Below are 25,620 nucleotides of genomic sequence, written 5' to 3'. Positions count from 1 at the left end.
TATATATAGATATATATATATATATATATATAGAGAGAGAGAGAGAGAGAGAGAGAGAGGAAGCAAGTAACTTCGATGAGCTGTTCTCCCTTTTGTGTGTTTTATCTTCTCAAAAACCCCTTTACTTGTTTCATTTCATTATATGCCAACTGTCTTTCTCCACCTGCAAAAAGAATAAGAACTTATATTTAACCAGTTACATTTTCATGTCCATTTCATCAATCTTCAAACAAATTTGTTGATGAAACAAACAATATATCTTGCAACTGAATCAAACTCAACTAAGCCTTCATCCTACTTTATTGGAAACAATAATTTTTCCACTGAAAATATCTCAATTAGTTAATGTTGGGCAACATAAACAGGACATATCACTGGATAGGTATTGGTGGGATGTCGTTCTTGAGATAATTAGATATAAATATTATATAAGGTAAAATGTCAGAAAGGGCTTCTACTTTAAGCGTATAGCGTAAAGAAGGTGGGGAAAAAGGGCCTTGAGCTTTTGGTTGAGATTTTGTCGGCATGCCTGTGACTCACTGTATGTAGTTAAATAGCATTTTTTGCATTGGGTTATTGGTGTGTTTCAATTGAAAGCTTTTATATTTGGATAAATGGCGATAGTTTTATATTTGGATGAATGGTGATATCCCTCCTCAAGTTACCTCTTAGAATTGACTTTGTTTTGTGCTTGCCTTTCTTGTTGCAGGTCATGTATTATTACAGTTTCCTTTCATTTTATTTTGTTTCTTCCATGTGATTATAGTAATTAAATTCCTTTCACAGGCTCTTATGTACCCACTTCTAGTAGCTTGTAAATCAATAAGTAATTTACGTAAAGCAGCTGCCCACGAAGTGGTTGACAAAGTTCGGCAGCATAGTGGCTTACTTGTGGATCAGGTGAAATGATTTATCAATTTAATTCTTTCTATTTTTATTCCCCTTTCCTTTTGTTTCTTTTTCCTTTTTTTTTTACTAAAAAGAAAAAAATTTATAAGCAGATTCTTCTCTACAGGCACAGCTTGTATCGAAAGAATTAATCCGGGTTGCAATACTTTGGCATGAGATGTGGCATGAAGCATTGGAAGAAGCTAGTCGTTTATATTTTGGTGAACATAACATTGAGGGGATGTTAAAGGTGTTGGAGCCATTGCATGAACTACTCGAAGAAGGGGCTATGAGGAATAATACAACCATAAAAGAGAGAGCATTCATTGAGGTTTTCGCATAACTTACATCCGTTTTTCTCCTCTCTTATATTACAAAACTAATAGCCTGTTCTTATTTTGCATTGTGTGTGAATAGTATTATCATATTTTCACTTCTAATCTCTTATGTTTAGCTTACCTACATGTTGTGAACTTCCTACACTGTTGAGTGGAATCATATATCACCATAACTTGGAACTATTTAAAAATCTCGAAATTCTTTCACTTTCTGACCTTTAAAGCATTAAAGATAAACTTCTCTTCCAATTCTTAATGGGTGGTTCTGTTCCATCACGATTTCCAGGCTTATCGTCATGAACTACAAGAGGCTTATGAGTGTTGCATGAAATATAGGAGAACTGGAAAAGATGCTGAGCTTACTCAGGTATAAAATCTTTCAAATGTAAATTCGGTCCTTTATTATCTGAGGTATATCCAATCTTTTCTTAATGAAGAAATTTGTCATAGTCATCATGAGTATTATCATACCGTCACACAAGCCATTTTTGCAACCATAATTAGGAACAATACCTTCCTGTCTGCATGTTTCAGGAAGTAAGGCACACCATGATGATGCCAAACATCTTGTTGAATCCCTTTAAAGTTGAAGTCATTCCCAACGGAAATTGGTTCCTTATGGCTTTTGGTCCTTTCCTCATGGCTTTATTGTGTCAGTTCATTAGAATAGCTAAAAAATGTCATTGCCAATGAACCCACCCTTTCAGCCGCTGGCCTATGATCTCAAGTTCAAGAAGTTCATCGTATGGCAAGCTATAAAACGTACAAAAGTTTGCACCAAACAATCTTATAACAGAAGAAGAACTTCTTCTTAAACGGTGCAACTAAAAACCTACTTGACACTAAATAGCTCAAATGGCATCTTTTCTCCTCATAAGAACAGGGTAAACGGTGAAGTCATTAGTTCAAACCTATCAGGCGCATACGTAGCTTACCAATCCTTATTAAAAAAAAAAAAAAAGTTGAGTAGTGATTAGGATTTAAGGAAGGTCCGCCCCTTTCTCAATTGCCTTAATTAAGATGGGTAGTAGTAGTAAAAGGATATGATTGTTTAAGATGCACAAACAATATTGTTTCAGATAAGACTGAATGATGAAACAGGATTCATAGAGCTGCTATGAATTAGTTTTGGGAAATGTTTGATGTGGCTGACTTCAATTAGTTGGGATTGAAGCTTATTTGAGTTAAGCCTTTAGGTTCCCGAAATTGGGTGATACCATCATACCTGAAATTTAAAACATCTTAAACCCCCAATAAAGAGAAGGTGGAGGTAAATCTCAGATGAAGGCCAAGACAAGTGAAGGGTAATCTGGTGAAGCATTGGCTTATGAATCTCCAGTCACTTCAGAAGCTTCATAATAAGTGGAGTGAACCTCAGATGAAGGCCAATAGTGACACCAGCTGCCCATTTTTAGGGTGGCAGGGAACCATTGCCCTCCTCTTTTTGCATTATAATGTCTCTCAAAGGTTTCATTTGATCGTCTTAGTTCTCCTGCAGTGGAATATTAAATAATACTCTCTAGTTCGTTTGTGGGATGTTTTACTTGATATGTTCGGTTTCTTTTTTCTCCCTTTTACAATGAACTTAATCAGATCTAATCATGTATTCTTAATCTCAGTCAAAAGAATTTTTCAATTCAAGTTATTGCTCCTTTGGAGTTGAACGCCTATGCTGCTTAGTAAGGGGCTTGTAAAAATTTAGTTCTCTTTTTGCATTTGCCTAACTCAACTGTGACAGTAAGTTGAGAACCTTGAGACAAGTTTGTGTAAGCCTGTTTTAAAAATTGCTGAAGTTTTTCATCTCAGGGAAAATAGTTATGTACTTAATATTCAGAAAACTGACTATCCGTTTCTATTAAATTATAGTTCACTATAGAATATCTTATGCACCTTTGTATGTGTAACATGAATCCTTTGCACATACCCAGACTTTGAATCTTCTATCTGCATGCAGTTGCTCCTGCTCCAGATTTTGCTGTGGTTCCTAGGGCTCATCCATTTGTATTAAAGTTCCACTGTTTATAATATGATAGATCTATATTTCATGTTTATATGCTTGTTCTCTGCTTTCTGCCCAGACGGGTTATAAGGCAACAATCTGGGCTTAAGTGGTCAATTTGTAGTTTTCTCATATATTGTGGTAACAATGGCTGCTAATATTTCAATTTGTGCCTTGGCCAGGCATGGGATCTCTATTATCATGTATTCAGAAGAATAGATAAGCAGCTTCAAAGTCTTACCACCCTGGACCTGGAGGTAAGAAGAATCTCTCTTCATATGAGATATTGTTTTTCTCATTATAATTGCATTAAACCTTTTTTTTTCTTTCCTACAAATGCAATCAAGTCTGTCTCTCCGGAGTTGATAGAATGTCGCAATTTGGAGCTTGCTGTTCCTGGGACATATCGTGCTGGTAAGTTCAACCATATATTTTCATGATATGTGTTGGTGTTAGACCTATGAGTTGTCCTCTAATATGTACACGCTATTAATATTTCAGATTCACCAGTTGTGACAATTGCATCATTTGCACCCCAGCTTGGTATTATAACATCTAAACAGCGACCTCGGAAATTGACGATTCTTGGGAGTGATGGTGAGGATTATGCCTTCTTGCTAAAGGGACATGAAGATTTACGCCAAGATGAACGTGTCATGCAGGTATTGTCGTTAAGTTCAGGATTCTGGGGTTTTAAAGCATATCTTGTTTCTGTTGTCTTTATAAATGTGACTTTCTTCAGTTTGTCAGACACAAACATGCTCTGACATTCTTGATCTTGCCAGCTTTTCGGTTTGGTTAATACTCTGCTGGAGAATTCTAGGAATACGGAAGAAAAGGATCTCTCTATCCAAAGATATTCTGTCATTCCATTATCTCCAAACAGTGGATTGATTGGTTGGGTCCCAAATTGTGACACCCTTCACCAACTCATTCGAGAGTACAGGGAAGCCAGAAAGGTCAGTCTGTCATTTTAGTCTCAGAAATCCCCATGTTCTCCCTTCCTCTCTCTATGTGTGTATTTATGTGTGTATGTGTGTGTGCGCACGCACCCGCTTGTGCGTGTACGTATGTGCACGCGCACACGTGTGGTGTTTGTATTTTGTTTGCATGTATTGTTGGGTGGTTGCATGGGGCTTTGAGGGTAGCTGATTTTAACTAGTGTTTAACTGCGAGTGTTGGTGTATGGATGCCTGGGGTTTCAGAGTAGCTGCATAACTTATTTTATAAACATTTCATGGTTTCAGATTGCCCTGAATCAAGAGCACAAATATATGCTGAGTTTTGCTCCAGATTATGACCATCTGCCACTCATTGCTAAAGTGGAAGTGTTTGAGTATGCCCTGCAAAATACTGAAGGAAATGACCTTGCAAGGGTATGCATTCATCTGAAATACTTATTGCTGCTTCTTCTCTGTATTAATTGTTGCTGCTCTGCTGTTATCATGTAATTCCAAGCTGCATTGAACCGGCTTTTGACAGGTTCTTTGGTTGAAAAGTCGCACTTCTGAGGTATGGCTGGAGAGGAGGACAAATTATACTAGAAGTTTAGCGGTCATGAGCATGGTATGTGTTTCCCTTGTTCCATCTTTTTTTTTTTCTCTCTTTTGTCCACCATCCACCCACCCCAAAAAAAAATCTTCAGAAGTTCAGTCTATTTCTTAAATGTACATCTCTAGAGTGCTAATTATCAATATTAGTCTCATTCCATAACTTAGTCAAATGATCTTATTGCATATGGATGTGAGTTCTGTACTAATTTAGTAGTTCTTAAGCACCACGATGTTAAGTTCTCCATATCAAAGCTTTGCAACTTATTTCGCCGGGAGCCTGCTAGTATTTACAATTTTTTTTTTTTTTCTTTTTTTTTTCTTTTTTTTTTTTTCAATATTTGCTCATCTAATTTCAAGTTTTGAGGTGAGCTGAAGATAAATTGCTCGCATTGCAGGTGGGTTACCTACTTGGCTTAGGCGATCGTCACCCAAGTAATCTTATGCTACACCGCTCTAGGTACCATATAGTAAAGAAAGCATGTAGGTGTACTTTTTTAATTAATTTTACAGCATCTAACATTTAATGTTCTGTTGTAGCGGCAAGATCTTGCACATTGATTTTGGAGACTGCTTCGAAGCTTCAATGAACCGGGAGAAGTTTCCTGAGAAGGTATCTCAGTTTATTGTAATAAATCCTCATGTTTGTGGATTTTTATTGGTTCCAGTTCTTAATTCTAGAATTCATAATGTAGGTCCCCTTCCGCTTGACTAGAATGCTTGTGAAAGCTATGGAGGTTAGTGGTATCGAGGGCAACTTCCGTTCAACTTGTGAAAATGTGATGCAAGTTCTCCGAGCACATAAAGACAGCGTCATGGCTATGATGGAGGTATGGACACCAGAATTCTCATGTTATGTTTTTACTTCTGGAAGCTTTTCCATTAGGACAAGTTCATGTTCTAAATTTAATTACTTGGTATGGAAAAGGTGAGACACACTGCCACGTGGGATATATTATCATATGGGTAATATCAGTTTGTCTTTGAAGCTATAATATTAATTAGACTAGCTCAGAACATTGCGCGAAATTATTCATTATAATTTAATTTTAATACTTAAAACACATCTTCATTATATTTTTTTATTATAAGTCAAAAAAGTTGTGTAAAAAAATCTATCATGCCTATTTCAATAAAAAAAAACATACTAAATGTTATACAACAGTATATTGCTGAACATAATGACACCATTACACATAAGATTGCATAAATATATAAATCACATAAAAACATATTATCATAAGAACCATATATAATTTTTGTTTTAATCCATATAAATTAAAACATATTAAAAAATTCTCGTATGTGTAATTTAAAATGGAAAGAAGTGTAAAGAAAAAAGAAAAAAGTAAGAAGAAAATCTGGAATGAGTTGAAACATAAGACTCTTAATTAATTTTAATTTAAGCACATTAAAAAATACATAAAAATCATAGTAAATAACAGGTCTTGAATTCGAATCTTGACTCAATAAAGATAAAAATAACCACAGGATAAAGATTTTATATATATATATATATATATATATATATATATATATATATAATTGAAAAGAACTATTCTAGCAAAAACAAAACAAAACAAAAAACAAAAAAGAAAAGAAAGAAAAGAACTAAAGTATATTTTTTCATTCAAAAGCAACAATTGGAAACTCCCTCGGTCTCTCTCTCTCTCTCTCTCTCGTTATTTTTCTTAAAAAAGAAAAATAAAGAGAGAATTTGAGAACCTTTTGTTTTCTTCACTAAGACATCAATTAAATGCATCCTAAATAAGACCCTTACGTTTTAATTGTAAGATATAAACAGAAAGCAAGAGAAAACATAAAGAGAAGTAGAGGCAAAAAGACGAAATTTGGAAACCTTTTGTTTTCTTCATTAAGACAATTAAATATATTACAAATAAAACCCCGACGTTTTAAATGCCCAAAACTTGTTCACTCTTTAAAACGCCACGTGTTGCAATTCTAGGCACTCTAATAGGATTGATTCACTCGCAAAAAAATATGGGTTCAGGACACGTATCGCAATTCTAAGTACTTTCTAAGCCAAAAATCGGCTTATATATATAATGATGATGATGATTAAATTCACTATCTCTTATCTGTTTAAACTTTTAGGATAAGTGGTAATTTAATATGGTATCAGAGCAAAGGTCTTGAATTCGAACTCTGACTCAATAATTTATTTCTTATTTCAATTAAATAGTCAATGTGTTGAATCTTATTTTTTGAGAGTGTGAGTCTATACATGAAGAGAGTGTTAAAGTATTAATTAAATGATTAAATTCATCATTTTCTACCAGCTTAAGATAAATGGTGATTTAACATAATTGTGGGATATAAATAATTTAGAACAATCTGGATAATAATATCCAGAACAAAAGGTAATAAACAACTATGTCCTGCCATTAGCTATTTATGCCTTTGCTGCCCAAAGAATAAATTAATTAACTGAAAATCAACTAAATGATGGCTGTTTAGTTGCTCAGAAATTCGGAGGTAAAGGTAAACACTTGCACTTTTTTTTTATAATTTTTGTGGGTGAGTGAAAAAAGAGGTTTTGTGTTTTTTATTTCTTTTCTTGGGTGGGGTGAGTCTGGTTTAGAATAAGGAAGCTGATTCTTAGTTGTACCTGTTTCAGGCCTTCGTTCACGATCCTCTAATTAATTGGCGTCTTTTCAACTTCAATGAAGTCCCACAAATGTCGGGGTTTGCAAGCACTAATGTCGCTCCTGTTGTGAATGCTGAGGAATCTGCTCCAAATAGAGAGCTTGCTCAACCTCAGCGGGGCATCCGGGAAAGAGAGATTCTTCAGGTTTTTCAGAATTTTGATTGTAAAATAATATGAAATGATTCCACTGAGTATTGCTCATATTATCAGTTGGTTGTGTAGGCTGTTAATCAACTTGGTGATGCTAATGAGGTCTTGAATGAGCGTGCTGTGGTTGTAATGGCTCGGATGAGTAATAAACTCACTGGACGTGATTTTTCTACTTCATCTTCTGTACCCACCAGTTCTATTCAACATTCTGTAGACCACAGCACCGTACCTTCTGGCGATACCCGTGAAGTTGATCATGGATTATCTGTTCAATTGCAAGTTCAGAAGTTGATTATCCAAGCTAGATCGCATGAAAATTTGTGCCAAAATTATGTCGGGTATGATGCGTTATTTTCTCTGCTCTTTTTTATTTTACATGCATTTGAAGTTTTATTCATTTGATAGGACTTCCATATATGAACATTACGCCTATTATATTTTGAGTTTTACGTTTCACACCTATTATTATATTTGCGGTAAATTTATATATAACTTCTTGTGGTATTGGCCGATCAAGGTAAAAACAATCACCACTTTACACTTATGGATCATACTTGGGTCAGCCACTAGTTTATCTAAAACTTATTAGGCTAAGATTGTCTGAACCGGCCGTTCCATCCATTTTTATCAAACTCTTCCTGGATTTCTAAATCTGCAACTGGCAATATGCTGATAGTTTGATCGACACTGATTTCTTATTATCACTGCATTTTTGCTTTGTTTCAGGTGGTGTCCTTTTTGGTAAACAAAGGGCAATTGTATATCAGCTGTAAATATTTTGTACAGAGCTGACCTTCTGAGAAGTCATTTATCCACTTGTGTTGTATTTTATGTATAGACGCAATTCCAATCAATAAAAGATGCTTTATTTCTCATTTAGTCCACAAATTGATACCTCTTTGTGCATGTGTACAAGTACAACCTAGCATAATTGAAGGCCAAGATGGTCAATTTCTAATTGTTGGGAAAACAATTTTGGAGAAGGGCAAAAAGAAAGAGCTTTTTATTATCGAATCTCTAGTTAGAATTAAAATCTGGAACTTTGACAACGAAGATTTGAGTTTTGGTCATGCGATAAATAGGTCATTTTGGGTCTCTTTTTTAACATAAAATTAAGAAAAAAAATGAATAGTGTGTGCTGATTAGTACGTGCATGGTGTATAAACATTATCTAAAACTAAGGAGAAGTTTTTGAAGTGTTAGAAGTAGAGTTATGGTGAATTTTCATGGAAAATGAGAACACTGCACGATTCTCGTCCACCCAGACAAGCTACATGATATATTGATATACACAGAACAAAGAGCCTTGTTCAGTGACTCGTTTGGAATCAACTCGAACAAGGTCAGCCAGCCACAAGGAGCTTCCAGTCCGGACGACATATTTTGTAAATAAGGCAAAATGCCTCGTTTGATAGCCCGTTTGGGAGGCACCTTAGACGCTTTCGTGTCTGTGAGCCATCTCGCAGATCAAAGTGGAGGAGGTGCCTGGAAGATCAACAACAACAACAATGAAGGGAAGCAAATATAAAAAATGGGTAATGCCAGCCAGGTGCGTACAAAGGAGAATCAAACCGTGGATAGCTTGATTAGCTTCAAAGCAAAGACGAAAAGACATTTCACCCAATCCAAGGAAATGAATCCCAAAAACCTGAATGAGGACTAACACAACTGGACAAGACTCTAGCCATTAGCATGCAAAGGAACAGGATCCTTTCCAGTCCATTATGAACTGAGGGGTATTTACTTCATGGCTAGGATTTTTTAAAAGAAATCCTAGTATCACAAATATGCTACATGTCCTCTGAATAAAAAATAATAAAAAAAAAAAGATGGTGGCCGGCAACCCCATAGGGGGTGGCCGGCCACCATGGTTTGACGTGAGGTGGCTTCGACCACCCCAAACCGAGCTATCTGGGGTGACTTCCCTAGGGGTGTTTCGGCCACCCCCAAGGACCAAAATGAAAAAATATATATATATAGGGTTGAGATTTGGGGGTGGCTGGACCAACCATGTTGCCAGCCACCCCCTATGAGGTTGCTGGTTACCATCTTTTTTTATTATTATTATTATTCTAGTTTTTATTTATTTTTTAAAGTTTTTATTATTTTTTATTAAGAGGACACATGGCATATTTGTGATGCTAAAATTTCTTTAAAGAAATCCTAGTTACGAACTGGATACCCTCCAGTCCATTGGACTGGAGAGGATCCGAATCCCATGCAAGAGAGCTATTTGATGTACAACTCATTGATGCAACGATGCATTTTTCCCATCATGGAGCCACCTAAATTTCAAATATCCCACCCCTCCTAGAGAAAGAGAAAGAGAGGGGCTCAGCGTTCTCTCTAGAATTTTATTTCTTCTCCTTTTAGGCAACACCAAAGAAGAAGAAAAATCACAGAAGAGATCTTTCCTCCTCCCCCTTTCCTAATAGCAGCGTTCGTTGTCTTCTCTGTGATCTCTTTGAGTCTTTATTTCTAACTGGTGTGTTTTAGATCTAGTTCTTTCAAACTTAGATTTGATCATCATCATCAGCCAAAGCATGTCTTCATGGGATGTCTACGATGCCGTGTTCCTCAGCTGCTGCTTGTGAAATTTTTTTTATTTTTTATTTTTATTCTTTTTGTCCTACCCTTCAGGTCAAGGATCTTAATTTTCTCATGACCTTTGGGCCGATAAGGGGTATTGGTGTGAGAGTTTATCTCTCGTGGCTGAGCTACCCATATTTTAGATCTAATCTGCTCGAAGTAGATTTGTTCCTTAACTATCATTTTACATGAGATAGCAGAAGCTTAAAGTCATATGTACTTGATTATAAAAATTCATGATTGTATCTATGACTTTATAATCTCATAACATTTTGGTTATGATTTTTTATAACTTTATGCTCTTTATCTTTTATCAATGAAATCTACATATTTCCGTTCAAAAATTTAAAAACTAAAAATAAAAAATCAAATATCCCTGTAGATTATTAAACTAAATTCTCATCGTCTAACTAAATGTAGTCCGGTGTGGAATGGAGGACAATTGGTGTACCCCAAAAAACCCAAAATAGATTTATTAAAGCCCACCTCGCAAGCAACACTAGAAGCAAGTCATGCCCAATTAGGTCCTTTGGGAGTCTAATTAATTGGTACACGAGTCTAAAAAGAAGCATCATCCCATCACAATTGGCAACCAAATTTTAAATCAAGAACAAAAGGCGTTCTATAAAGATTTGCAAGTCTATAACCCGAAGCTAATAGCAATAACAGGAGCCAAAAGATAAGGAAAAAAAAAACGAAGGAACAAACAAAAAGAATTACAAAAACTCGTTAAAAATTAAAAACAGGAAGGGTAGTTGTAGTGTCAAGCTTCGCTTCTTTTACTGGATTCGCTAGGTAGAAAATTTCCGTCAGGGAAGGCAACCAGGTTGAATCCTTTACGAGAAGAGAGAATCAGTCGGTGCCCCCATACAAATTGGGAAGTGGTGATTTGTCTCATCAAATGGAAGGTTATGTGGACACCAGACATTTGCTCATTCGGCCTAGAAACAGCATGGAGTATCAGAAATATAAATAGCTTAGATAGCACTGAGAACCTTTTTTACATGGTAGTGGCTTGAGCAAAGGACATTTCATACCAGCCAGTATTACAGAAGTAAAAACTAGATTTGACTGTCCTTCAATTTCCATGGAGCACACCTGCAACAAACATCATGTACAATGGATATATTTACTTTCAACAGTTAAGTAGCAGGTCTCTTCTTATACTTGCTCTGCACTAGGCTCAGAAGGAAATCTGTAAATATGTGCTCGTAGTCCGGCATTTTCCCATACCCTGCAGAGGTTAAAAGAAGCTTGTTCAACCACCAGACTGTAAGGCAATCTTGGCAAACAGATGGAATCTAATATATATATATATATACACACACACACAGCAAAAAGTTGTTAATTCTAAATTCCTGGGTCAGGCATGGCATGAATGAGTACAAAAGCATGCATATACAGACAACAGTGACTGCATGCATGCGTGACACACAGATTTCCATTTGCTTAATACATCCTGGGGGTTGATGTCAGGCTCCAATTTAAACATAAACTGTAAAAAGAAGAGCAAACTAGGCACATCGTACATGATGCTTACACTACGTGTTTAACTGCAAAGTACATTAGAAAAAAATATATATATATATATATGGAAAATTCAGCTGGGCTTCCATATCCAAAATAAAAAGGCTTAGGTGAACTCACGAACAGAGTCACTAGCCTAGCTATGGACTAGTCCAACCAGTGACCATACTCCAGTCAACCGCCAGGTATGGGTATATGCAAGTGATTACCTTCTATTAAATATTTGGTTGAAAAGAAATGATTGGCCATTTGTTCCAGTATAAGATGTATCTGCAACCTTAAAATCACTAACAGCAGAGGAACTTTTGAATGGAGAAACATCAAAATTACCTTCCTATTATTTTATTTCAGTAAAGAGTTAAAAGAAACTATAGCATTTTGCTCTCTAGTATTTGACTGCCCAAGAAGAAAGGAATATTACCAGTTAAGAGTATTAATGGGGATGTGAAGTCATAAAATGGGCTGACATATTTGAGAATGTGGGAGTGGAGAGGGATGCTTTTCAATAATAAGAATGGAAATGATCTGAAGTTATTATAAGTAGTGTTTTGCATTAATCTGGAGCAAGTTTAATGATTCAAAAACCCTCCCATTCTAGTCAATTCCCATTTCACAGCAAAACTATTCCATTTCCCAGAATAAACATGAAATGTGCAGTTGTGCGCAATCACGTGCACACACACACAGGGAGAGACCATTTCAATTCGTAGGCAACAAATTCAAAAAATGTAACCAACCTAAAATGAATAAGAAAATAGAGTAAATTTGGCTTCAATACAAACAGGTTATACTTGCCAGGAAAGTAGTTGATGTCAATCACATAAAAGACATCTCTGGTCCCATGCTCTCGGATCATATCTATGTTGAACAGCCGGAGACCCTAGAAAATATAACACAATATAGTTAAGGAAAACATATCATATGACCTATTCATCTGCCTAGTGCTAAAAATTACAACAAGTTGAACCAAGAAAATAACTTACCAATCGGCGACGGAGCTCCCTTGCAAGCTTCTCCAGCAGAGGTCGTGGAGGATGTTCTGCATTACAATATTACATAAAGTGAGGAGAGTTGCCAAGGCCAACCAACTTCTGAGGCAGCTCTTTACGTGCTTCAGCGATTTAAATTCATTTAACTGAATAAAGACCATAAATTTGATGCATTAAAATGAAACTGCTCTACATATAAACCAAAACAGAGTGAACTTGGGGATCAACCTCAAGCCCATTCAGTATCACTTGATAATGCATTGAATCACATTTCAGGTAATTTAGAACCGACCCATTGAACATTAATTAATATTGAGTGATTACATCAAAATAACAAATGTAGTTAAAATAGGCAATCAAACGAGTTGACGCCAAAATATTTCTTGGGAAGAAAAAAAGAAAAGAAAAGTAATCTCACCAGCAACACCAGGTTCCAAATCTGCATCATCTGCTGAAGCTGAAGCAGATGAAACCCTTGGGAAACGGTACACACCAGAAACTTTTGCTAGCTCACATTTACTAACATTAGGCAGAGAGAAACGCCTCACAACCTTTATCGTTTCACCGACAATATAAACTTTGAAGAGGATGGCACCTATAATAATGCAGTAAAAAAATAATTTCAAATAATAATATTATTTACAGTGGCTAGAATGGAAAGGAAGACGTTCATGCATCAGTTGCAAAAATATACCATGGTTAACAAACTCCTGGAGAACCAAAGGAGGTTCAAGTTCTGTTAGGGAGAATTGATCATAAGCAAGAGATAGTTCATGTGACTTGGCACTTCCATCCACAACTAAAGGTTTTGCCACTGAAATATAATTGAACAGGGGAAAGATTTTTTTTTAAAAAAAGGACACAAATAATGATTACAGTAAAATTAATCTGAATCAAAATTAGGAACACAAATAATGATTACAAATTAGGACACTAAATTTGAAAATTAAAAAGAAAAGGAAAAACACAAAACACACCAAGTGGCAACTTTAGCCCAGATTTAGAAACTTCATAAGGAATAGAAGATGGATCTTTTGTTATGACCAACTGCCTTGGAACACCAACCTTGCCTAAAATAGTAGTCATGCCAAAATTAGTCAAAATCAGTAACCAAATATGATCAAAAATTTGAAGAAAAAATAATAAAGAAAAGGCTTATAAAGATGGGGGGCGGGGGGGGATTCAGTTCACAAGAAGAGTAGTAAGACCTTTACCATGGCAGTCAGACAAGTTTAGATCTGCCACATCCTGAAGCATGGACTGGCGATTGTGTAGATGTTGTATCCCATCTGGAGGATCAAGGACTGCTACTTCAGGATGTTTTTGCCTGTATTCCTTCAAAAGAGAAAAGGAAAAAACAAATGAGGGAAAAATAAGCCCCACTTTACTGGCACAACAAATCTAAACAATTATAATAATAATAATTTATAATAGCGACAAAATTACTGAATTTAATTATTAATTGCAAGGAATCAGTCATATTCCAGCCACTGGTAGTCAATAAGACAAATTTAATGCCCAAAAAATGTTAATACCTATACCACCCAAAAATGTTAATACCTATGCCCCCAAAAAAAAAAATGGCATATATAGTATATTCAAAGGAATATACTAGTGTGCCCTATTATGAAGATTTAGCTTGAAAAATACTGAACTTGAACCAGTTATACTAAATTTAAAGTCAGGGAGAACATTTTCTCAACAGATCTAGAACCAAAATGGATAGAATATTTCTGTCCAGATTCCTGGAGAATGATTGAGGGTATTTTGATCTGCGTTTCAAATAAATTTCAGGACAAGAATAGCAAAATTTTGAGCAAAACATTACAATTCTGTAAGACTCAGTCAGCCCTGTATTCAATGTTCATGGTCTCCAAGATTCTACAGCAGCAAGAGGAAGGTCAAGGTAATAAGCCATCTTGAAACAGTCAATGAAACAGCTTTTGTATTAGTTATTTAGTTGGAAAGGAGCATATACAGAAATTTATTCAATGCTCGCTCTACTCATGTTAGGTAAGCAATGAAGTATCTTGCCTCCTCTACTTATATCTTTTAAATGGTCAGCAGATCCTGCATGGTGCCCATAATTTTACGATGGACCCTAAATGAAGAGATTCTTGTCAAATTAGTCAAGACTCCAAAAAAAAAGAAACCAAAAAATTGAACTTGAGAATAATTATGTGAACTGACACTCTAATAAGAGTTGGTGTGACAAGATTCTCTCTCTGCTATTTTTCACTTGTTGCCGACATCCTTTATAGATATTTTCAGTGAAAATTTTGGATCAAAGGCCTTTGCAATTGTTTGCTACGAATGTGAGCTACTATTTGAGACGTCCATTCTCAAGCCATTTGGGATATCAGTTGCTATGTCCCTGATAAGCAAGCCCCTTTCAAGGAGAGATAAAATGGCTACTCCGTTTCAAAAGTATTTTATCATCCTCCAAAGCCAAATTTAGTCTTCAGCCTGAGCACTTTAACTGATCCACTTTTCTTTTTTTCATTTCCCAGTCACTTGTTTCATGAATACAACTGGCACTGCTAGAGAAATTGGATTTTGGAAAAGGACACCTAAACGATATATAGACGTCTTCATTCGCTATGGAAAAATGGCTAAAGGCACTTCTCATTCCCTAAAAGCCTTGATGGATTAATGGTCCCTATTTAGAGAATAGAAAACAACACATTCTTAAGCTTAGGTATACAAGCCAAGCACAATTTTAAGAATGTGATCAGGTTGAAAAAGCATAGAGATGTGTAAATATTGTCATCAGCTAAAGATAATCATGGTATCTAATTCCTAATTGCACAAGTGATCTGCCAGACAAGAAAAAAGCGCCTACAAACCATATGTCTTCAGAAGGAGAAAGAAACAAAATGCAGAGAATCAGCATTGGAACTAAGTACAGCGTCACAAACCTACAGCTTCTAAGATGAGGTTGTGTCTGATTTGAGTTGTCAAGGGTGTCTAGCAAAACTAAACTGTCAACCACATTTATTTTTATGAACAGACCATTCATAATAATTCCAGTAACAGTATGGCTAATTTTATCAAGCAAGGGTGATCGCCATATGGGTAGAAAATCTTCCACACGGTTCACCTATTCAACTATATTCAAATCTAGAAATTGACTGATACAGCAAGAGCCAAGGCAATACCTAATCACACCAATAGAAAGTCCACATTATCATTTTTTTTTTTTCTTTTCAAAACAGAGAAGAAAAAGAAAAGCATTTTCTTACGAATAGAAAGAAAACCCTTCTAGGTTAAGAGGTTCCCCTAAACTCAATCCAGACAGCAGATCAGACTGAAGGTTATCACAATGGACCATCCTATAAGATCATAAACCTCAGACCTCAGAAAGTCCCTCTAGATAGAATGCCAGAATCTTTGGCAAAAGGACAGACGGGCATATGAGACAGTTATACCACGAGTGACTTGATTATACTATTGACCAATTGCAGATAACTTCTCCTTGGATTGAATAATGAAACGCACTGCTTGAAAAGGATAAGGCAAACCCGAAACAGCTTGTGGCTTTTTTTTTTGTTCTTTTAAAAAAATAGATACGTAATAAAATCAAATCTATCTTCAACAACTCAATCACCAAGAAACGTGAATACATAAAGATGCATACGCATAAAATCAAGCATGAAATTCTAACATTATTCTCTGTAATACTGAAGCCAAGACAAGTACATGTTATGCATGTAAGCCTACTATTAAATGTCATATAATTCCATTAGACTATTAAGGTAAAGGAAGGAAATAGAAAGAGTGTCAAGATATCCTTTAGTAGACATGTCAATTTAATGAACAACACATTTCAGCAGCCGCTGAGCCATGTTTACTCAATTTTTACTTTGTGAAATTTTAATTATTGCGTATAGGAACTTAGAGGATTGAGTTAGCTATCTTGCTTACCAAGTCAAAATATTCAAATTGCACATTTAATTGACCGAAAAAACGAATATTATGACCAAAAAAATTACGTTTACAAAACATCTAAAGTCCAGCTAAGTCAAGAATAACCTTATTAACTTCAGAAATGTAAGAAAAGCTTTGCAACCAAGCTAACCAATGCCTTAATAATTTATCTAGATTGACCACTAAAAAGTAAAATCCTCTTGGCTCCATGGGCACTGACTCAACTATATGATCATGATTCATGAAGAGAAGAGAGAATTCTGCAATTTATAGCAGACAAAAATAAGCTTTAAGGGTCATAAGATCTGGTTTTCAACCAGTCACTCTCGAGTTGATAATCTCCAGCATGAACAGCCGCATCTATTTACATCATACCAAAAGCTGTATATCAAGAAACTGCAGTATCACAGGTTCAATTCCTGATACGATGCCCCAATTTAAAATAATTTAAAATATCAGTATCGATGGGTATAGATGGACGAACCTCAATAACCTCGCACCAGTCCGTTCCTGACAACTGGAAGGAACATAAGGCTTGTGAGACATTTACTTGAGCACTAAATAAGTATTATCCACATTAAAAGAAAAAAGGCAAAGCAATAGACTGGTCACCAGCTTATAGTCAAAACACCATAGACAACCAACAAAACTACAAGAAAAGCTCAACAATCAAAGAAACTTCACAAAGTTAAACAACAAGAGGAGTTCCAAAAGAAATCATCACTAACCTTATGCAAAACAACGTCGAAAGGACCTTGATCGGACAGAGGCCTCTTTAAATCAATGGGTACAAAAAATATCCCCTTATTCCTGCAGCACAAATAACATTTTACTGGTCAGAAAACAGTCGTGAACTTCAGTCATCAAATGGGTAAAAGCTCCCTTCCTCCAAAACGTACCCAACAAAGAAATTTAAATATTGTAGCTTCTACCTAGCTAAAAGAGATCACACATAATTAAGCAAACGGGACAAAGCATTTCAGATCAGATAGCCATCAAAGTGTTTCCACTAACAAAAATGCCAAAGTTAAAAGCAACAAATTAGAGCTAAGCTATTTAAACATTTTGAGGGGCTCAAATCAAGTAAACAGAAATGAGCTTGTAAGTAATGTTTGTCCATGTTAATTTCTGATGCAATATCAAAGGAATAACTCCGAATGTGTGCGTGTGTCATGATCAGAATAAAATAATTCCATAGGGTTGCGCCCCTCTGCGCTTTTTAATGAATACTTATTTATCAAAAAAAAAAAAATCCAGGTGAATCTCCAAGCTGCTGACAGACGTCAAGGGTCTAACTACCATATACAGCACAAGTTCTACCTATACCTATACAAACATGTGTCTGATTAAATAATTAACAATTCAACCCCAATAGGATGGTTGCTTCTCTTGTATACTTTTCATGCACGAGAGCTTTGCTTCTTTTAATAAATTATAATTCATTAAAAAAAATATTTAACAATTTCCTCATACAGATTCCATTGGTAGGGAACACAAGTTGATAGTCCTAGCAGTTAATACATCACAGAAAACATAAATTGCAGAAAATCTTGGGACACATTGGTAAATGACCATTGTTGATAAGGAAAAGCCAAGATTACACAGTAAACAACTAAATTATATAAAAGATTAATCACATATACTACAGAGCACGGCAGCAGGACTTGACTTGGGTTCGACATTTGAGGACTAATCCGAAAGGCATATTATGGTAGAATATTCCAATTCATTTGAAAGAACAAATGGGGAAAAAAGACCCACAGATTCCAGATACCCTGAGGTGAAGCCGATAAGATAAGTCAATCCAAACAGTTGCCAAAGATCGATTCGCGAAAGTGATCGCATCTCGCCACTATCGACAAAGACAACCACCACTGCAAAAGCCGCTTTTACCCAAAAGTACCCGAAACAAATAGAAACTAAAAAACAAACACCCAAATCTTTGGGGAAAAACCCCACGTAACGAAATTGAATAGCTGAACCGTCGACTCCAAAATGCACACAGACATACACATACAAACACACACTCACACACAAACACGCCTATATATATTTATTGATGTTTATGTATGATAGAAATGGCCAATTTCAATGCGATAAAAGGGAATCATCAAGAATTGCAAAAAAATTGTGAATTTCGATGGTATAGAAGGAAAGGAAACGGTGTGAGTAAGACTTATACCGAGCGAGGCAGAGAAGCTTGGGCTGTAAGAAGCTCTTCTTCTTCTTGGAGGTCAAGGCGTAGCCGACGACGAGTTTCTGAGACTGTGGCTGAGAAAACCCCCCGCCGATCGAATACGCTTGCGAGTTCAAGCACTCAGCCACCTTCTTCTCCTCCTCCTCTCCTCCGATTTCGCCGTTCAACCTCATGCCCACAGAAACACAAAAAAATAAAACAAAACCCAAAAGCCCCTAACCCCACAGATCAAACCGGGAACTGGGTATTCGTTTTCCCTTCTCCGCGTTGTCTCGTTCTCTCCTCCCTGTTCGTTTTGTCCAAGAGTTTGAGGGATTGTTGGTTTTCTTTTATTACGGGTCTGGGAGCGGAATGTTCAATGAAAAACGAATCGAAAAATGGGAAAAATGGAATCCCTCGGGCGGTGAATTCCAATTCCAATTCCAAGGGAATCGTTTTGCTTTCCCTGCTCTCTCTCTCTCTCTCTCTACTCTTATCTTCTCAGAGAGAGATTTCTCTCCGTCTGTCTCTGTCTCCCTCTCCCCCTCACGTATATATAGAAAGAGAGATTAATGTAGACGCGCGTGTGTATATATATATGCTCGACGGATTTTATAGAGAATATTCAGTTCGCACAGAGAGGGAGGAGGGAAAAGATTGAGCGTGTTGAGAGATTGAGCGGAGATGGTGGGCAAGAAAGAAAAAGAACGTTTGGAAGCTTCGCTTGGGATGTTTTTCGTTTTTTCTATTTTGCCCTTGGTTTCTTGCTTAATTACTTTTTCTTTTCTTTTCTTTTCTTTCCACTTCTTTTTTTACGCCATGGCGTAGGATAATATAATTTTAAGATAAACTTCACTTTAATCTCTAAACTTTCATCAATAGTAGGAAGTCATTTTAAAGTTCAAAAACTCTCCATTTAATTAGTGCATTGAACTTTTATTTTTTATTTTTTCAATGGCACGCATTCATTAGGTTTTTTCGTTAAATCTTATCACAATTTTTAAAATACCCTTGTTTTTTCTTTTATAAAAAAAAAAACAAAAATTGCAAAGATTCAGGCGTGTGTATTTTTGTAAATTTCATTAAAATCTCGACAAACATCTGAATCTTTGCAATTTTTTTTTTTTTTTAAATGTGGGATATTTTAGTATTTTTGACACCCCTTCCTTAGGATTTAAAGGAAAAAATCTAACGTGTAACATTGCAAAAAAAATTGGTAGTTCGACACACTAAATTGAGAGTTTTAAAACTTCATAAAGTAATTGCAAAATTGATAGGAGTTAAGGAGGTTAAGTGAAGTTTTTACATAATTTTTAGTACAAATTCACTTTGTTCACGTCATATTTATCACATACACTATTAAAATATGAGAAATGCTTTTTTAAAAAAAATCTCGTGTAAATTTCTAGTCCATCTTCACACACACACACACACATACACACATATATATATATATATATATATATATATATATTAATCATTGGATTTATAGAACCTACGTGTAGATCCTATATATCCAATGATTAATTAAAAAAAAAAAAGATGCATGAGAGATGGATTAAAGATGTACATATAGCAAATCTCTTAAAATATAGGCTATTATGTAGCGGTTTAAGTTGATATGACAATTCACATGACATTTACGCTATCAATCAGTAAAATATAAATTGCTACTTGATAATTTAGGCGACACTCATATTTATAAAATGTCACCACCATTGTTAGAGATTGTTGTAATACCTCTAGCATTTTATATATATATATATATATATATATATATATATATTATATGACACCGAGTTTGCTATTATATAGATTTTAGCAATTTTATTGTGTAAATTGCTAGTAATTTAGACAATAAATATGAAAGAGATTTGATGAGATTTACCTGCCTAAACAAATCTCGTGCTCAAACAAATAAATTCAATAAAAACTTATTTGAATTGGAAATAATATGGACAATAAAATGGTAGAGATATGAAAAATCTGTGATTGCCGACCAGAGTAGAGGTGGGTGCACCTTTTCAGAGTAGGAATCTGGCATTTCAGGCTGTTGGGCCAAACAAAACTTTGGTTGTTCAAAACAGACAAATGAGTGGATTCAGACGAGGAGAGAGTGTGATGACTCGGGACGCATCACAGATAATTAGTTCTCTCTAGGGTTTCATATATATATAGTTGGTGTGAGATATTATAGGGAGGATTGCTGGTCTACATCACCTCGTGCAATGTTTTCTTTCTACCTCTCACATTTATGTATGTCTCGTGTTCTTCTGACTTGTGTCAGCTTGGATAATTGCATTGATGCATAATTATTAATGAAGTAATTTTCCTCCGATTATTACATTTATTTTTGTTATTTAATTAGACATGTTAGACCTCTCAATCATCACCCTTAATTTTGTATTGAAGTTTTATCAGATTCGCAGATTGTGTAAAAAAATTATCAATTCTTATGTCGGGTCGAATTATGTGAAGGCATGCGTATAAAACTATATAGGTCAACTTTAATCTTTTATTTAATTAAATAGGTCATATACATCAGTCTTAACCCACTAATTTCGTATTGGGTTTATGTCGAATTCACATGTCGATCAAAAATCACCAACTTACAAGCCAAATTAATGCCACTCTCAACCTTCAAACTTACATCTTGGAAGGTGACTCACTAGTTACTATATGTTATTCTAGCTCTCAACCATGATAAGTTTATCGATAATCACACCATAACAAATGTGGGCATTCCCACTCCTAATTATCTTCATGGAATAGGATAATCACACAATAACAACTGTGGTATTTCTTCGTAAGTTCAAAAAATTGTATCATAGCTCCAGGTTTTAGAAGACAGAAAGTTTAAGAGTCCAAAATGTTCTCCAAAAAATTAGTTTGGCATCAACAGTTTCATTTTTTAATCTCAATCAATCCATGGACAAAGGGGGATGAAGAACCTTTAAAAATCACTGTGGGTGGTCTTAGATACACATATTCACCTTTGGCAAAGTTTTGCCTCGATGAGGATAATTATGTCATTGTAAACCAAAATGGATTTGGAATTGCATTAGTGGGATGTCAAGATGACATTATTGAATAGAGAAATGAAGGAAGATATTTACATGTTACAACTTGAAAAATCCAAATGAAAAGACTTGAGACAAGGTCTACAAGTTGAAAAGAGACTCAAATAATCATTGAGACAATAGTATTTGAAGTTCCACTAAGACCATATTAGGGATTGGTTTTTAAGTGAGTTTACATATGGAGGGGAAATGACAAATTGACAATATTGTCATTATATGTAGACGACATATTGTTAGCAACAAATTGTTCATATATGATAAATAAGACAAAATCATTCTTAGCATCCAAGTTTGAAATGAGAGATATGGATGCAGCTACCTACGCCTTGAAAATAAGAATTTACAGAGATAAATATTTGATGTCATTATGCTTGGATTAGGAAAAATATCTAGAAAACGTTCTTAAGAAGTTTGACATGGGTAAATATAAACCTTTAAACACACTTATTTGCAAGGGTCCAAATTTAAGCAAGAAAATGTGTCTACAAGATCGACACAAATTGAAGAAATGAAATCAATCCTTTAGCCCTAGTGGTAGATAGTCTCATGTATGCCATGACAAACACTAGACCGGATATTTGTCATGCAGTAGAATTGGTGAGCAAGTATCTGTCAAATCTAGGGAGCAAACATTAGACAGCGATCAAATGAATATTTAGATATTTGCAAGGCATCAAAACACACGCAGATATTGTTTAGATTGAGTGATTTAGAAATTGCAGGATGCACATATGCAAATTTTGCAAGCGATACAGATGGCACAAAGTCAACCAACGGTTATGTATACTTGCTTGGTGAAACAATTATTTCTTGGTTAAGCAAAAAAATAATTGTGTTGATAAATCTACAATGGAAGCTGAGTATATATCGTGCAACATAACAGTAAGTAATGAGGTCTAGATTAAACTTTTTGTTGATGGTTTAAATTTAAATATACCTAGTACTAGTACACCAACCAATATGTTTTGTGACAAGTTCACTATTTGAGGTGGCCAATTACCAACTACCTGTTGGGGTGGCCGATCGCCTCGTCAAAGGAAGAAAGGATGGTTTGACTACTCCAACCACCCCCCTTGGAGGTAGTTGACTGCCTTAAGGGGGTAATTCGGTCACTTGCTAATTTCTTTTTAATGGTTACATGGCTTCAATCCGATTTATTCATTTTTAATGAATGATTTAGACTAAAGAAACTGAGATCCTTGCACTCTTAGGTCCTGTTTTGTTTGTAGAATAATTATTCTATTCCAACATCCTCAATTCCTAGTAATGATTATTCATTTTTCTAATAAAATACTTACTCCGCAAACCAAACGAAGCCTTAGAGAATTACAAGAGATCTCAATTCTAAAAAGAATGCTACTAATCCAATGCCAAACACTCTTCCAACCACTCACATGCTCCATATCTCTAAAGGGAATTAAAAAAGCAAACTATTGTACAATGCATCTTGATGATAAAAGAATTATCTTGATGTCTCCTTAAGTTTAGGGCTTGATAGACAAAAACTAAACTAGACTAAAAACCCTCTCTTTGGAATGTCAAATCGGCATCTTTGTGGTATAGAGGTTTTGGTATCAAAATTGGTGAATGGACAAACTATAGGGCATCTTTGAGCGTATAAAGATTTTGGTATCAAAATTGGTATAATGGACAACTTAGAAGCATCTTTGCCTTATTCAGATTATGGCATCAAAATTGGTAGATGGATAAGCTAGTTATGAGCAAATTCTATCTCTTTTTTGCACCTTAAAAGTGACCAAGTTCAAGAGCTTTAGAAGTTAGAAATGCATCTTTATCAATATCCCCAAACGGCCAAAATTGAATACCCAATAGTCAACTCATCGATTCCTTCACACCTCTCTTGGCATCTTCTTTTAATTTATGGAATATGAAATGATCACAGAATCAACCCATTTGTATCCTTTATATGACAAAAAAGATTATGCTCGCAAGTTTTAGTTTCCAAAGTAAGCCATTGCATTTTGATGGACTCTTGTATATATTTACATATATTTTATCAAGAAATGGAAATTATGGTGTAATGACTTTGCAAAACTACAATTTTGATGTAGCAGTCCCAATCAATTTTGCTTGAGCACTTTGCTCTAGCCGCTTGATAATCAGTGAAGTCTTATTATTTCTTCAGAAAAGCAGTTCTAATCAACTTTTGAATTTTGATTTTTTTTTTTTTTTTTCTAACAATGCTTAATCCAAATATTGATTGGGACAGCCACAAAAGCATTATAGAATAGATGTGAGCTAAAAATGTGATATATGATATTATTATATATAGAAGGATCATTGAATATATAATTAATAAATTACGACTATTATTAATTTATAGACCAGACACCCATGTCGGTTCCCTTAAAAAATAAAATAATCCTCTATCCAAATTTTCTCCGACAGTTGGTAAACGGCGGCCTTCGCTTTTAATGTTCCCCCACATGCCTCAATGTAGACAAACTAAACAAAAATGTGACAATCATTTGCTGGATCATAGGATTCCTAAGTAACATTTTTTTAATTATTTATTTTACTACACCAAATCTCATTCTCATTCAAGACATATCTTGACCAAAATCAGATCTCTCTTCACCACCCCAAAATTGCCTTAGCTACTATAAAAATGTCGACAATTTTTAGGGTTCCACAAACAAGAAGCCGGAATTAAAAAATAGTGACCAAAACTCAAGGCCAGGGATTTGTTTAGCGGGTTAAACAATGCATTGCAAATAGTGACAGTTTCACCAATGACAATCCAGTCTAGGAATTATATATTGTTTTGATTTTGGTGGTACTCAATTTGGAGCATTGGGCATTAGATTTGGTCAACCTAGTATGAAACAGGCTAGTATCATGGCAGACACTACTTCGCATGTTCGAATCTTGAAATAGAGCGACTCATAGAAAAGGTCACCTGGTGCATAGTAAAGCAGCTACAAAAGTGGAAAGGATTACGAAATTCAGAGTGAAAGCCACCATAGTCGCTGGCACAAAAGCATGATGAATCGTTATGATCTTGGTTGAACCTAATTTAAAATAAGGGAATGCTAGATGATCTCTTAGTATTACTCTCGTGTTCTCCTTGTCGTAGATGGATATTATTTTCTAAAAAAGGCAACAAAAAAAAAAAGTAACCCTTATTTCTCTCACTCGATTTAAAAAAATAATAATATCCACTTAGGATTGGAGAACACTATAAGAACACTAGAAGATCACTTAGTATTTTTCTATTCCAAATTAGGTCCGACCAAGATCATAATAATTTATCACGCTTTCGTGCCAGCGACTATGGTGGCTTTCACTCCGAATTTCGTAACCCTTTCCACTTTTATAGCTGTTTTACTATGCATCAGGTGACCTTTTCTAAGAGTCGCTCCATTTCGAGATTCGAACACATGACATAGTGTTTGTCATGATACTAACCTGTTTCATACTAGGTTGACCAAATCTAATGCCCAATACTCCAAATTGAGTACCACCAAAATCAAAACAATATATAATTCCTACACTGGATTGTCATTGGTGAAATTGTCACTATTTGCAATGCTTTGTTTAACCCGCTAAACAAATCCATTGAGTTTTAGTATTTAAAAGCTGTGCCAAATAAAAAGCTAACCAGTTTGTAAAAAATTTCAAAGCACTTCTTTTACTTTTTTTTTTTTTTTTTTTTTCTTCTCTAAAAATTGCCAAAATACACTTTTAAAAATAAAGATTTTTTTTTAAAAAAATATTT

At 35.2% G+C, this 25,620-nt stretch overlaps 2 protein-coding genes across 5 annotated transcripts in view; one reads left to right on the top strand and one right to left on the bottom strand.

Annotated features, from left to right (window-relative positions):
- The window catches only part of LOC132178802 (serine/threonine-protein kinase TOR), an 88,489-nt gene extending 80,017 nt beyond the window's left edge, over window positions 1–8,472 (top strand). For 2 of the 3 annotated variants that reach the window (XM_059591357.1, XM_059591356.1), the window contains 14 exons: window positions 787–900; window positions 1,016–1,219; window positions 1,513–1,593; window positions 3,408–3,639; window positions 3,727–3,887; window positions 4,011–4,184; window positions 4,473–4,601; window positions 4,708–4,791; window positions 5,174–5,235; window positions 5,316–5,388; window positions 5,471–5,605; window positions 7,414–7,587; window positions 7,666–7,931; window positions 8,320–8,472. In XM_059591357.1, coding sequence (XP_059447340.1) covers window positions 787–900; window positions 1,016–1,219; window positions 1,513–1,593; window positions 3,408–3,639; window positions 3,727–3,887; window positions 4,011–4,184; window positions 4,473–4,601; window positions 4,708–4,791; window positions 5,174–5,235; window positions 5,316–5,388; window positions 5,471–5,605; window positions 7,414–7,587; window positions 7,666–7,931; window positions 8,320–8,338 — 1,908 coding nt within the window. In that variant the 3' untranslated portion in view covers window positions 8,339–8,472. The remainder of the gene's footprint in view (window positions 1–786; window positions 901–1,015; window positions 1,220–1,512; window positions 1,594–3,407; window positions 3,640–3,726; window positions 3,888–4,010; window positions 4,185–4,472; window positions 4,602–4,707; window positions 4,792–5,173; window positions 5,236–5,315; window positions 5,389–5,470; window positions 5,606–7,413; window positions 7,588–7,665; window positions 7,932–8,319) is intronic. The other variant, XM_059591355.1, reaches the window with a different exon arrangement.
- Window positions 8,473–10,632: 2,160 nt separating this feature from the next.
- On the bottom strand, window positions 10,633–19,496 carry LOC132177702 (inositol-tetrakisphosphate 1-kinase 4-like). 2 transcript variants are annotated; one of them, XR_009439792.1, is made up of 11 exons: window positions 18,808–19,496; window positions 17,354–17,435; window positions 17,110–17,142; window positions 13,913–14,033; window positions 13,676–13,768; window positions 13,393–13,512; window positions 13,117–13,293; window positions 12,693–12,748; window positions 12,505–12,589; window positions 11,220–11,416; window positions 10,633–11,123 (listed from the first exon to the last, which is right to left on the bottom strand). XR_009439792.1 is itself a non-coding variant. In XM_059590132.1 (10 exons), the coding sequence occupies exons 1-10, from the start codon at window positions 18,993–18,995 to the stop codon at window positions 11,325–11,327; spliced, it is 1,047 nt and encodes a 348-aa protein (XP_059446115.1). In that variant the 5' UTR covers window positions 18,996–19,496; the 3' UTR covers window positions 10,633–11,324. The 2 variants fall into 2 exon arrangements, 1 of the variants encoding a protein (XP_059446115.1); XM_059590132.1 differs by having other exon boundaries at window positions 10,633–11,416.
- Window positions 19,497–25,620: the final 6,124 nt, after the last annotated feature.

This window comes from Corylus avellana, chromosome ca4, assembly GCF_901000735.1.
Source record: "Corylus avellana chromosome ca4, CavTom2PMs-1.0".
Taxonomy (NCBI): domain Eukaryota; kingdom Viridiplantae; phylum Streptophyta; class Magnoliopsida; order Fagales; family Betulaceae; genus Corylus; species Corylus avellana.
Note: the sequence above shows the minus strand (reverse complement) of the source record. Positions and strands in the feature narration are given on the sequence as shown.

Excerpts from the sequence above, each read along its gene's own strand:
- LOC132177702 (XM_059590132.1), bottom strand. The coding sequence starts at position 18,995 with ATGAGGTTGAACGGCGAAATCGGAGGAGAGGAGGAGGAGAAGAAGGTG. Across the intron at positions 17,143-17,353 it reads TCGACGTTGTTTTGCATAAG|TTGTCAGGAACGGACTGGTG; the intron begins GTTAGTGATGAT and ends TGTTCCTTCCAG. Across the intron at positions 13,513-13,675 it reads TGGGCTAAAGTTGCCACTTG|TGGCAAAACCTTTAGTTGTG; the intron begins GTGTGTTTTGTG and ends ATTATATTTCAG.